Genomic DNA, 14,890 nt, shown 5'->3' with positions numbered 1-14,890 from the left:
TGCACCCCAAATCATGACTAGGGCGCTTAAGCTTTAGCATCTTGCTTAACTACTAACTGGGCAGTATCTTCTATTTTTTTGTTCCCAGAAGTCCATATACATGACTCTAAAAGTTCCTTCAACTTTTCCTGAAATCAGGATAAGATCACAGAATCAAAATCCTCTGACACTCTAAAGTCCCAGATGTAAGTTGTATTTGTAAAGTTTTAAACAGTGATGGTATTAGTAATGATAAAACTGGATAACCTGGAAAAGACAGTAATTTGTTTTTCAAATAGGTAAGGAAAACATCTTTCAGTTTGCCTAATAAAATACAACAGAAAGAAAGCTCTACCATCCTCCATTAAGGATCCAAATCAGAATCATCTATGTTGTATTAGTTGTGAACTGAGCTTTTGGCAAACAAGCTTTTTATTTAGGTGATTTAGTTATATTCAATAAAACTCAAGAACATAACTATTTTCTACCTGAATTTTCTAATGTTTAGTGTTTTAACCCCAATGCTGACACAAAATGCAAGATGTGGTAGAAAGTATAATAGCATCCAACATCTATACGTTACCCTTTGTCAAGTGCTCTCAAAGTACCCTAAAAAGAATATGCAGGAATCCTTTAATTCTTCCTCAACTGAAATCATCTGCTTCTGAGTTGTATAAAATGTTTAAGTAATGTGAAGTCAGGCAACAAAACCATTAGGTCTGAAAGTAAACGCCATCTTGGTTACTTATATTTAACTTTCTCAACCAATACTGGGGGGGAAGAAATTTCAGTGTTGAAAGCAACTCCCTTCAGTGGAAACTATCCAGGACACCCTTGCTATAAGTTATTAACATTTTTCAATGGATTTTGGCAAAATTCAAATTATGTTAATCATTATAAGAAAGTCATTGCTCTTATTTGAAGATCTCAGGATTGAAGAGATTCCATGTTTGTGACCACCTATCCTTTATGAACAGAGTGGGTTGAGCATTTTGGTTCGTGTGTTTTATGAAGCTCCTCGAGGGGAACAGGTGCTACATCATCAGATGACAAGCTTGGAGACTACCCATGACCATGGTACTGCCATAGAAAGAATGGCATCCAGCATCAGCCAGATCTATTCATAAAAACTACTGATGTTTCTTCCAAAACTACCCATGGGGAGCTATCAGGACAAGAACTGAAGTCATCCTTGTCCCAAGTGGTAAGATGTCATTGGAATGATACAGCTGGTAGGATGCACCTTCTGGAACTTACTTTCAGCTGTGCTGTCTTCTGACCAATGTCCTTCATCACATCATCAATCATTGCACTCTGCTGCTCAGTCTCTTCTGTGAGCTTTTGATATTTCATCTTCAATTGCTCAAGTTCCTTACCAACTTTTTCATTCAAGATCTGTTAGGGCAAAGAATAATTCTATTATTTCTTCTAAATCTAATTACATATCTACATACACCTGAAGACAACCTTCCTGCTACCCAGGAGATAAAAGCTGCTGGAGATTGTTGTCTGCTTAAAAATCAGTCTTCACTGTTGATAAAATTACTAACACTACTAAATATATATGTGGTCATAATGACATGGAGAAGTCACAATTTTAAATGAACAACACAACCAATGTAATTTTTTTTTTTTTTTCTGGAAGCTTTGCAGGTCTTTATTACAGGTGGTAGATGGATATTTTACTTCTTGTTAGGCATCTGGCTTAATCATAATACATCTTACATAATACAGCTTGCTACACACAATTACTGAAAATGAGTATGAGATTTGAATCACTTCAATCAGCAGAGGGCAGGTGAACCCTGGTTTATGAGCAAGCATCCTACATTAATGTGCTGATAACATTTCTCTGGGTACGTGGTTTGCTGAGATCAGGACAAAGCAGACCATCCTCAGTCTTCTCTACCTCTTGCTGTTCTACACATTTCAAGAAAGCCATACATTTTGCTCTTTAATTTGTCTTCAGTTAAACATCTGGAATAGTGGTTTTGTGGTTTCTATACAGAACATATATTTCAATACTTGAGCTACCAGATTTCTGCTTCTACCATCTTCAGCTTGATGGAAACTTCCTTGCAGATATCACAGATATAAATGAGAAATAAACTACCATCAGATTTTTCACCCCTGATGAAGTCAATATATATTGTGCCCTTAAAAACATTACAGGAAGAGAAATAGAATCTAGTGTAAAAACAAGGAATATTCTTTTTCATATTGCAAATGTCAGGATAACACTGTTCCAGGCAATCCTTTATTGAGTCTTGGACAGGGGTGGGATAAAGTTCATAGCAGCTGTGTCAATGAATTTTCAATGTCATGCAAGAAAGGGTATTTCATTAGAAATTTCTAATAAAATAAGAATAAAAGAATAACAGGCATCACAAACAACTACAATTCAATTGAAACAACAACCTGATGAAATTTCAATAACTGTGTCGCCTTCTTTTGAAGATCTCTACCCTGACCCTTGCAGAGTGGGACAGCCTGTGTTTTGGACAGACTCCTAGCAAAAGACCATTCAGGGCCTTCACAGACACCTTCAAGCCAGCACAGGCAAGTAAGACAATGCAGAAGCCTGGTTAATTAGCCCACACACCGTACTTTATGTGAAATCTTGGTTTCCAGGACAGTTTGGGTAATTGAATGTCCCTAAAATCTACACTTTGAAAGGCTGAAAGAGACTATAAAAAGGAGGAAGAATGGAAAATAACCAGGAATTGGATATGCAATGTGATTGCCATGGCAGATGATGGAGCTGCCCTCAAAAGATGCATCAAATCGGTGATACTCAGAGAAATACTCAAGTCTTCTCTCCATCTCTTTATGTTGAGTATTTTATTAAGACTCTGTGTTGACTAAAAATTGGTGCAGACTTCCACCTTCTCAAATCAGGGACCAGAAGGGAAGAAAAAGCCATAAAAGTCATAAATTTACAAGATATACACAACTCACAAGGAAGTTTCCCCTGAGGTAGGACTGGTTTACAATGATGAGATCTCCCCTGCCATTTACTGAAATTGCTTCTCTGAGAGTTTCTCAAAGTCAGGGGAAATGGACTGAAAACCTGAAAATTCACACACTTGCAGAACACTACATTAGGACGTGTCCAGATAAAGTTTTTAGAAACAAAATGAGGAAAATCAATCAAAAAGGTTTATGAAGACAGGTCCATGCCCTTTCACAGGCTTGAGAGGCAGATAAAAACCATTGTGAAAAAGAAGAAAGAAGGGAATGGGGGTAAAATTATTTTACCAAAGCCACTAGACACAATCAATAGCAAAACTGGCAATATAGTCAGAAGTCCAACCTGGCAGTCTCCTGTGCCTATAGATCATCCATGCTCTTCATAGGCTGGGTCTCACTTGCTGTGATTTTTCAAGATGAACAATATCATTGCAATCCACTACCGATTTCTGTGAGAAATCTATCTGAAATCTGTCAGCAAGTTTTACATACTTTTTAATTAGTAAATTAATATTTATATAAAAATAAATGTTTATTAAAATTTAATAACTTAAAATAATCTCCCTCCCTCTCCTTTCAGGAAAATCCATTTTCTTCTTAATTACACATTTTACTCTAATCTTAGACCTGATGAATACAATGTACCCTACCTTCTGCTCTCTAAGATTATTTTCTATATTCAGTTGTTCCTCTTTGTCTTTCTCTATTTGTTGCTGTAACTTCTGGATCTCAGCTTGCTTGTTGTCCATTTCAGCTAAAAGATTTTTCAGCTCAGTCTCCATTTTTTCCTTCTTTCGTACCTCTCGTAATTCCTCGTTTTGACGCAGCTGGATGTCTTGCTGAAGCTATAATAATAGAGAAGAAAACAATTTTAAATTCTGCTGCCTTTAACTCAGGAAAACAAGTCCTCTCACCTCTCTGACAATGACTGATTTTAAAAACAAGAGCTTCTATATTACTGCAACCACCACTATATGCCAGATCTTCTCAGAAGTAATAACATTTTCTAATGGTTAAATAAAAAAATTCTGCATGAGGGCCATATATATTGATGATAAAAATTTGTTAAACACCAGTCAGTTCACCCAGACAAAAGGGTCTGATACAGTTCAAACATAAAAGCATTCCTCTGGAGATGCAGTGGCACAAATGTCTTTACCGTTATAAGTTACTTTCAATGTGGCACTTTCTGAATGCAGGATTAAAATTGGGGCTTGATGTTGTATTGCAAGGATTTTTCTTTTTTTTTATTCTCTCTGACTAGCAGAAACACTTATTACACTGATAATTGAAGGAAAGAGAGAGATGTCAGACCAGTGTTCGTTTTCACAACTGGTCTCAATCTTTTTACTCTCAAAGTTTCTATGTGGGAACTCTGACTAAAGGAAATTTTTCTCATATTTAAGAGATCGTCTTGTGAATCCTGCTCTCTCCCTCCACAAAAATTTGATGGAGCAGAATCAGCAGAGAGGAGACACAGGGGGCTGATCCATATGGAAATATTCAGTTCAGCCAGGGACCAGCAATTGAAAGATGTTCTTTGCTTAAGGATTCCTCCCCCTGTGAGCCCACAGATGAAAAGTTGCCAGAACTGGCAGGGGCTTCAACAGGATCTTCAAAGAGACATTGTCATTTAAGCAGTCTGAAGTGAAGAATAATTTCATACTGGGAGAATGGGAGGTGATTACAAATGCTGTAACAATTCTGTAAATTTAAGGGTTGATGAAGTATCAGAAGATTAAGGCTGCCAAGATTCAACAAGTTTTGACTCTTTTCTCTTATGCCCACAATGCTGTCAGAAAAACAAAGATTTTATATTCTTTTCTAGTACATTCCCAGTCATCTGCTTTAGAAAGAGAAACAATTTCTGTGCATGAAACCCAGACTGATCATTACTTTCCTATTTGTGATTTGTAAAAACCTGAAAGCAAAATTCTCCTTCTGCCTCTTCTCTGTTCTTTGTTTAAGCGTGATTTTCTACTCTTCCTTTCTCCTGGTGTCTTCCTCAGCCCCTAATTATATTCTGCTTTAATTCCTTCATTTCTCATTATTTTGCTTATATATTTGATAAATCAGAATTCTGTATCCCATCTTCCATCTTCTACTTTTCATTCAGTAGCTATTCCACTGATCCTCAACCTTCTCTATCTCTAGCTGCTCTATACATTTCAAGAAAGCCATACTGATCACAAAGAACATACATAGATCACAAAGAACAACTGTCTAATCAGATGGCTAGAAAAACAGAAAGCCTAACAGTGTAAAGCTGAGATGGAGTATGACTGCTCTCTACAGACAACTGTGTGGTGAAAAATTTAAGCTGAAAAACAGTAATGCAGTAATCAGTGTAAAGAAGAAAGGAGGAGGTCCCTAACTATGAAAAAAGTAAGGATTTGGAAAAGCTCCCCATAAAGAAGAGGAGCGAAAATAACTTCATTATTTTTAAGTCAGATTTTGATAAATTTTTAAACATGATGGTATCTCACAATATGGCAACCACTGCCAACAGCAAAGGACCAAGAATCTCCATTCTATGTCTATGTTCTAGGTGTCTCTTTCAAGGCATAAGGATTTACAATACAGAAAACATCCCATTCCTTCAGCATTAGAGATGATTACAATTCACAAAAAGCAACCTTGGCCTCATTGGGTATTGGTAAGCTATGGAAGCAGCTGCTACATGACAATACACTTTGCAAAGTACATAGCCCAGAACTACAGAAAAATATAAAATATTCACAGCAGAGTCCATTCAGAGGACTCCTGAAAATGTTTAAGATGCAAAAGAACAGGTAGTAGCATACTAGTCACTGGAGACCAATTGCAAGTGTGGAGAAAGGCTCAGGACCAAGCCTAAAATCACCGTCTGGTGATAAGTACAGACCTGCAAAACAGCTTGCTCTGCCTCATTTTTTGCCTTTTCTGTTTCCTGCTGCTGCTCTGTGATTTCAGTGAGACTTTGACGTAACTGCACAACTTCTGATAACAGTTGGTCTCGCTCCTCTGTCACCTCTTCTTGAAATCTTAGCAAATCCTCAACACTGGAAGCAAGGAAATAATAGTCAAGCAGTGTCACAGGCCATTTCTGTTCTTCCTCCTATGCCAGAGAAAGACTTGTGAGAAAGAGAAGTTTAATTTTTTTTTTCATTTCATATTCCTCTGTATTAAGACTGATGGTCAACCAAATTACCTGCTTTATCTGCTGTGATCAGAGTCATCATCAACTAAGTCAAAACTCTTCCTTGTTGTATCACATCCTCATGGGTCCGAATAAACCTTCTGTTTCCCAGAAAGGTAAAAGGGAAAAAAAATCCCTCTTCTATGCCCCAAAATTAGTCAGGGACCAAAAATGTTACACTGTTGTAACCAGTCTCTCTGCACCTCACCTGACTGGACACCAAAGTAAGTTATGTCTTACAGTCCCATAATGTAAAAATAAAAACTGATTCTCTGTTTTGACGCATTTACAATATGAAAGGAAGTCCAAGCTGCAGGTTCAAGCTCAGTCTTAAAAAGCAGCCTAATTGCTCTAAAAGATTATGGGGTTTTCAAGGCTGAAATCTGCAAAGGAGTTCTTTAGTCTCATGGTCTTGTCTTTGGACAGGGTATTTAAGCATGGAACTGGAGAGCAATACACAGGGAACTTCAAGAAGAAATTGTAAGCTGGCAGGTCTCAGCAGAGACTCTGGGCAGAGCTGAAAAGAGGAGTGAGGTGTTGGCAAAATAACCGCTCCTGGCTCTCGCAGGAAAATGCAAAAAGCAGCCAGAGAGAGAAGACTTTAAGGAGAGTTATATCAGGGGAGGTTGAATGACCAAGCTTTTAGATACAAGGAAAGCTGTTAAACAGGTCCAGAACATTTCAGAGACAAAAGGTGAAGGAGCAGATTTCCCATGGACCCAGGTGGTTTATGTGCTGGCACATTCCTTGGAGGGGGAAGTGTCTGAGCACACTGAAGACCTCCTGTTTTTGCAGCTTGGATGCACAGAGAGTGCAGAGACAAGCATGTCCCATACATGTCCTGCATGCCTATTACAAATAAATACCTAAAACAGTGTGAAAATTTCAAGCCATAATCAGGAGAGCCAACAATTTCAGCAGAAAGTGCACATGCCATAGGGTCAATACACTTAATGTTATCTTTGAGTTTAACTTAATGTTACAGCATAAGCAGTCTCTGAGGACCTGATACTACAAACAGTAGATTCTGAAGAGCTTCTGAGCAGCTCCAAAGAATGATTATCATGTGCACAATGCAGTGGCTTAGAGGCTCCATCTCAGACTAGATCCCTCTATGTGTGTTTGGTTAAAAACAAAACAAAACAAAACAACATAAATTTTAAAGTGTATAAGTATAAAATACAAACAAGAACACAGACAATGTTAAAGCCTTATAAGAAAGCTAGGAACAGAAGTGAAATCAAGTGTCCTGCCTTCTTGATTTACTACTTGACCTTGCTGCTGTGAAATGTAAAAATGTTGACAGGATCCTATTCTCAAAGTAAGCTGAAGAGTTTGTCAGATAAAACAATATGACACATGCTGAGAAAGTGCATAGTATTCATTTTATTTGATCTCTCAGCTTAATCCAACACTGAATGAACTCAGTCAGAGCCTGATTCTGTACTTGCTCCCTGCATAAACACACAGATAAATAAATGTGTTATTCATGAGAAAAGTAAAAGGCAGAAAAGATCTCTGTTTTCTACTGTGTCTACATGGCTAAACAAGGTATAGAATGATAGAAAATCAGATCAGGCTTTCCCTCTCCCTGAGGAAAACTTACTTGTACTCCTGTCCAGCTCTTTCCTTCATTAAATTATTTAGGTGTGAAATTTCCTTTTTCAGTGAATCAATCGTTTCCTTAGTTTTCTGTTCCCGTTCATAGGCTTTATCCACCATTTTCCAGGCCTTTTCAAGCTCCTAGGAATGAAATGGAAAATAATTACATAAATTAAATTGTGTTTTAAAATAACCATAAATTACAAATTTATTGCCTTGCATTTTGCTTAGTTGAGACAATAGATTTTTGTGCCTTTTCATTATTAGGTTCACAAAAGTCCCCTTCACTTGGTATCTTTTGTTTTGGCTGAGGGCATAGCAAACATTTTGAGCCATTCAGGCTAGGCAAATTTATACCAGAAAAGCTCAAGTACATTTTCTTTAACACACAGATCTGAACATTATCAAATCTCATTCTGTGAGGCTTTGATCACCTGAGTACCACCAATATTGGTAAAAATTCACTGACACTTCAGTGCTTACAAAGGTATCACCTACTTAAATAGCTCATGTCTGTAAAATTGCTATTAGCTGTTAGGACAATGAGCATCCAATTTGATTTGGATGAGAAAAAGATGTTACTCAACTTTTCTGCCTCTTTGCTCATTTTCATCTGTGAGGATGTAGTGTAATTTGATTTCAACTATTTATTCACTGTTCTTATGCCAAATTTTAGCACATGGGGTTACTTAAATCACAGATTTGTGTGCCTCTCACAAGCCTAGAGCTTGATACCCACAAACAGGATAGGGGAGGAGGATTCACTTCATTTTTTAACTTCCTCTGCATCTCTCTTCCTTGAATCAGACCCTTAAGATTAAAAAAAATAATAAAAATAATAATAAAAAAAAAGGCCTTGCCAGCTTCAAATGAAGCTCCTACCATTTCTGGAGCCCTGTGCTAAAAAAAAAAGGCATAAATTCAGCAAGTGACTGGACAGGAAGGAAAACGCCTGAAGTCTCAGTAAATAATGAAGATACTGCTTTTGCACTAGAAGTCCCTAAGCTTCAAATCACAGCATGATGCTCTTTTCTCAGCTGGCTCCTGGCAGAGTTCTGGACTTCATGGACTTGTACAGATTTGGACCCCAAGTGTGGCCGTGCAGTTCTACATTAGCTCTAGGGTCTCTCCAAGGAAAGCCAAATAGAGGCATGGTTATATCAGGCCATAACATCCCTTTCAACCACTACTTGCATCATATGAAATTGGGGCAGGAAAAAAATACCTTAGAAACCATCTCCACAATGAAGAAAATAATTTAATCGAATTGTTTACAGAAATTCTTTCTTGTAATTGAGATCTCTGCTTCTGAAAAAAAAAACCCAACCCTATTTAACATTAAACTCTAAATTGTGACACCTATGTTATGGTAGATTGCTAATATACATATGGAACCCTTAAAAATCAAATATATGTAATATTTAGCTGTTTACTGCCTAAATTAAATATTCACACTATGGAACTAGCCGAAGGAACAGGCTACCAGATTTTGCTGAAAGGTAACAAAAAGTATAACATCTGTAGCCTCTTCACACTGCAGAGGGAATACATTTCCATTTTATTTATTCAGCTAGCTCAGCTAAATACTGAGAAACCATATGGAACAGGAATTTTTGCTCTTCCATTTCTTCCACACATACTAATAAAGAGTTGAACAATGGGCTTTCCTTGCTCAGAAATTCCGAAAATTACAATCAATTAAACTCACTACCTAAAAACAGTATTTTCATTACTTAATAAACTACTTAGTTCAAAATTTAGCTTGAAAAATGTGCTTTTTCACTTATGTATCAAGCATTTTAAAATAGTTTTATATATAAAATCAATTTTTACGTCATACATTTTGAGTTCTAATTTCCATTCAATGCAGCAATGATCATACAAAATGCATTAAGTATTATCTAGTATATTATAAGGTTTTCATTCATTAATATCTCACACAAAAATGCTCAATTCTGAAATTCAAATAAATGCATATTTGGCTGAAATAATGGCATGAAGACACAGTGCATCATGTTGACAAGCAGAAAAGCATAAAATATAACTGTAAATAAACATGTTTCAGATTTGTCAACCAGCAAGAGGCAACCACCCTTTCTCTAGAAAAATGCAAATTGAAAGTAAGATTAAAGTTGATTACTTAAATCAGAGCTTCCTTCTGGCTGATTAGATTGTGATTAAAATTGGTGAATTAAATCATTACAACTTGAGTTTTGGGGAATAGAACTGGGGAATAAAATCAATACAGCTTCTGAAAGGTTTTAGTGGCTCCAGAGAGTATTTTTTCTGATGAGTATTTGCAAAAGTGATCTCTTGAAGTCAATGAGGCCATTCAGATAAGCACTGATTTCAGATAAACTGTGCTTTTTGAACTTTATCTTTGGTGTGTAAAAACTATTTGTTTTGAATTTGTATTGATAATACCAATTTTTATCAATGAAGTAAGAAGACATGGGTGATGGCTACACTAATAAGCAAAATCTAAATAAAAATTGTCTACAGACTTCAGCAAAACTGAGCTTCACTGTAGTTGTTTCTTGGTTGTGCCTTCTACTCGAAGAGCGGATCTGTAGATCCGTTACTTTCAGAAGTAAAAAGAAGCAAAATTTTAATGATGGAAGCCTTCACAGAAGAAATATTCACATTGTTATTCAGTGTGAAAGACTGCAGTGTGTCAGCAACATGGGGTAATTACTGTACAAGATAGGTAATGCATGGCAGTCTGTTACTAATTAAAGGAAGTACACTGGATGTTTGCTGTTAGAATCATTCAAAAATTTTCGGAGAAGTAGTGAACTCTGAAACTTGTGAAGCAGAACTTATGAAGTGTGACTGCTTCACTTCACTTTCATTAAATACCCCAAAAGATGACATCAGTTTCATTGCTCAGAAACTGAGAATTAATGAAGCGCTTTCTTATTATTATATTGGATTGATACACCTGGAAATTGAAAATTTGGTAATTTCAAGCAGGGCAGTACAAGCTCCTATAAATTCCTCTTCTAATATTCTTCCAGTGCAGACTTGTGGATCAGTGTCTCTAGCCATGAAAAACAGAAGTGCATTCCCTTCATGATTAGCTTGGCCCTTTGCTCCTTTGATATGACTGTAAACAGCAGATTATTATGCCCAGTTTATTAAAACTACAAAACAGATCCTTTAACTGCCACCTGACAGTTAACATCTATTGATTATCACTGACCCCCGTCCTACCAGCCACTCAGCTGTGTGCTTAACCCCTGCCCCAAACAAACCCTACTGATTACAAACAGGCTTCATGTGGAGAAAATTTTTTCTTCTGCAACTTTTCTTACCCTAATGACCCATCAAGTCATCAAGATTTAGGGCCTTAATTTGGAGCAACTATACTATTTTTACAGGAACAGCCCGATCAGGATTATTTTATGGTTTATAAATAATTAAATTGTGGGATAGATTGTTTGTTTAATTTAGCAATGAAGAATATCATCTTGGCTACTTTAGCACTTGAACTTCCTTCAACGCTTAGCTTGGGAAACATATTTTTTGAATGAGAACAAAATTGTAGTGAGATACGACAGCTCTAATAGACTTTTCCTTCAGAAAGAAGAATAATATGGAATATAAAGGGTTTACCAAGCAAAACCTCAAACGAGACATGAACATTTTAAACAATATCCAAATAATTCCTGAAGCTTTAAGAGAAGGACTAATTCTCATAAACAAACTGAAACTATCAGCTGTATACTTGGCTCACAGCACACCACTAGGAATGAAATGTCCCATGTTGTGCATTGCACATCATTTCTAGCAGGATCATACTGTCAAGCAGCTTTTTCACTAGAAAATCACTTAATGGGTTCAATAGTAGGCAGTATGGTTCAGTCATACCCTGCTTGAGCTTCAAATTAGCTGCTGGAATTGGAAAGGCTCTTATTTTCCCAACATTTCCACTCCTCACTTTTATGATGTTACCAAGACAGTGTCTGCTCAGTTTGGGAACACCTTAAAGGATCACCTCTCCTCCTGTTCACACACAGAGTATTGCCACATAATAGCCAAAAGGAAATTATAGGGATCATTGTGGCTCCTGATGTTCATCTTCCAGGTTTCGATTAGCAGCAGTGAAAATCAACAAGATTTTCCAAGCTCTTCCTCCTCCTTGAAGCAGCTTTGGGCAGTACCATGGGTTTGCAAGCTGCAGCCATAGGGTGACAGTGCTGCTATTTATATTTACTCTGAATGTATTTTCTTCATAATTCTAAGGACAGGAAACTTCACTTCAAAGAACTTCTATTTCTGTTATGCTCAAAAATGCCTCTGGGTTGCTACACGGACTTTATTTTACTGGAACAAAACATTTCATTGTAAGGCATGGAGGTTTCCCAACTAATTGCTAAATTAAAGCCTATGTAGGTATCACAGAGCTAAGTTTTTTAATCATCAGAATAAGATGTCCTACATACAGTCTTATGATCACTTGGCAGCTTTAGGTTTCTGACAGTCAAAATCCACTATAAGCCTAAAAACATCAACTGCTTTTAGTAAGCCAAGCACTTTGATTTGACAGAATTTAAATCAACAATAATAAACACATCAGAGTAAACTGGTGAAATCACACTGAAATGCTATATAGGATTCCCTTTCAAAAGCACTGTGAAACATTTATTTATATAAGTTGTCACTTCCCTGGCCTAAAATCCATACTTCAACAAAAAGTAGGGTTTTTTAATCTGGCAATATTTAACATCCAAGCAGCCCTTCGAAAGTATTAATGAATCAAAAACTGCACATTAAGTTGAAAATGTGCCATTTTACAGAGGGAAAGCTTAAAAACTATTAGTGAGTACTTAATGGAGTTGGTTTAGTGCAAATAAACACAGAATTTGACTGAAACCTGTAAATATACCAGGCTGAGCAAACAAAGCATAGCAGAGGTTAAACAACTGGAGAGTGCCAGCTCTATGCTTAGTCCCCCAGCTAGTTCTTTATATAAAATCAAGTGTTCTTGCAGGTCCTCCTCTTATTATCATGTTTTTCATTAACAATTTCAGACCATACTTCATTCTATTCAAAACTTTACCGACTTCAATGATGATATAGTTTCCCCATCATCATGAGTGAGTTTGGTGAGCACAGCTACTTTAGATGACTTCTCCACAAGCTCAACACTCAGCTTCCTGCATTTCTCCATGAGATGCTTTTCATTTTCACGGGACTCCTTCATAATAGCAAGGAGCTTCTCATATTCGACACGGAATTTTTCCAGAGCTTCATCTCTGCTCAGTAAACTGATGAATTCTTGGGAGTCTTTTTCCAGTGCTTCAAAGGCACTTTCTTCTAGATATGGTTTGTCAGAATTTTCCTGAGTAAAATAATCAACAAACAAGAAGAATTCAACAATTCTCTTACGATCCCAAAATACAAAAAAGTAATATACTGAGTGTATAACTAAGAAGTCATGACAAAATTTTCAGTAATAACAGTTCTTTTACTAGCATATAATATGTATGTTGTAGGCTATTTTTCAAACACATTTTACTGAAATAACTTGTACTTTACCAGCCAGAGTTCTTGTAATTGAGTCTCACAACTGCTTTAAAGATAAGTCCATAAAATACCATCATTGTGATAGTATTAATAATGCATCAACCACTGAGGAAACCCAGTATTTTAACCCTAATTCTGCCCAGTTCTCTACCCTCTAAAGTCTGATTAGTTTATGATTTCTATCCAGATAGTTCCAGGCACTCGCAGACAAGCACGTCTCAAAGCTCCAGTAATGCCACCACAGTCCACTCCTTCCTCTGTGGGAAATGGTACTGCTAAGCCTTACACTGAAGACATTTTTCATCCTAGCTCTGTTCTGATGCCAAATCCTTACAAACGCACCTCTGGGGTGGCCTCACTAGGATAGGGAAGCAGCTCTCCTGTCAGCAGGAAAACCTCAAGGGCAACTCTAATGCTGCAGTCCACGCTCTAGCCAGCATCAGAGAACAATCTGAGCTGAGAGCTGAAACTTAGTGCGTCCATCCTTCAAACCTGCTCTGGGAGTCATGCCTTTCTCCTCATTTCATCCTCCTCTCCAAACCACAGAATCACAGAATGACCATGTTTGTCATGTTGCTCAGAGCACCATCCAACCTGGCCTTGAACACTTCCAGAGACGGGAGATCTGCAACTTCTCTGGGTGACCTGTGCTAGCTCCTCACCACCCTCACAGTAGGGAATTTTCTCCTAATGTCTAATCTAAACCTACTCTCAGTTTGAATCTGCTCCCCTCTGTCCTGCCCCCACTACACGCTCTTGTGAAAAGCACCTCTCCAGATCTCTTGTAGGCTCCCTTCAGGTACTTCAGCCTTAATCATGTTTGTGATTGTAAAGAGAGTTAAAAGACGAGCAGTGATGAGGGGGGAGGCAGGGCAGGAATCACACCCACGACCTTGTATGCAGCAGCTAATCCTAAATTTTAAGAGTTACTACCCTGGGTACAAGTAGCCTGACTGCTCCTGCTTTCAACAGAGGACATAACTGAGCTCTGCTCACGCAGGTGACACATAAGCATGGTACATGGCTACAGATGATACACAGGTGATGTTGTTGGGCTCATCCTGAGGTGCAGCCTTCGTCCTGTCCAGGGGACAGGCAGGGAAGGGAGGCACGGGGTACAGGGTACAGGTTACCTCAGCCATGCTGCCGTCGGGGGGAGGCGGCGGGCTCGGTGCAGAGGGTCGGTGTCAGTGACGGTGCCGGGAGCAGGGGCGGTGGCGGTACCGGGGCGGTACCAGGGCGGTGCCGGGGCGGTGCCGGTACCAGGGCGGTGCCGGTGCCAGAGGCGGTGGCGGTACCGGGGCGGTACCAGGGCGGTGCCGGTACCAGGGCGGTGCCGGTGCCAGAGGCGGTGGCGGTACCAGGGCGGTGCCGGTGCCAGAGGCGGTGGCGGTACCGGGGCTGTACCAGGGCGGTGCCGGTGCCAGAGGCGGTGGCGGTACCGGGGCGGTACCAGGGCGGTGCCGGTGCCAGAGGCGGTGGCGGTACCGGGGCGGTACCAGGGCGGTGCCGGTGCCAGAGGCGGTGGCGGTACCGGGGCGGTGGCGGTGGCGGTCCGGGCCCGCGGCGGTGCCGAGGCCGCTGCTCGCAGCCAACGCCGCTGTGGTATCGTAGCAACGGCGGCTGCGGGCG

General features: G+C 38.9%; 1 protein-coding gene across 1 annotated transcript in view; it reads right to left on the bottom strand.

The window, feature by feature from the left end:
* CFAP58 (cilia and flagella associated protein 58) overlaps positions 1-14,495 on the bottom strand; it is a 56,291-nt gene extending 41,796 nt beyond the window's left edge. The window contains exons 1-6 of the mRNA XM_040071557.1: positions 14,392-14,495; positions 12,792-13,073; positions 7,734-7,870; positions 5,834-5,990; positions 3,600-3,794; positions 1,237-1,374 (exon numbers count right to left, since the gene is read on the bottom strand). Coding sequence (XP_039927491.1) covers positions 1,237-1,374; positions 3,600-3,794; positions 5,834-5,990; positions 7,734-7,870; positions 12,792-13,073; positions 14,392-14,400 — 918 coding nt within the window. The 5' untranslated portion in view covers positions 14,401-14,495. The remainder of the gene's footprint in view (positions 1-1,236; positions 1,375-3,599; positions 3,795-5,833; positions 5,991-7,733; positions 7,871-12,791; positions 13,074-14,391) is intronic.
* Positions 14,496-14,890: the final 395 nt, after the last annotated feature.

The sequence above is a fragment of the Hirundo rustica genome, chromosome 8, assembly GCF_015227805.2.
Source record: "Hirundo rustica isolate bHirRus1 chromosome 8, bHirRus1.pri.v3, whole genome shotgun sequence".
Lineage (NCBI taxonomy): Eukaryota > Metazoa > Chordata > Aves > Passeriformes > Hirundinidae > Hirundo > Hirundo rustica.
Note: the sequence above shows the minus strand (reverse complement) of the source record. Positions and strands in the feature narration are given on the sequence as shown.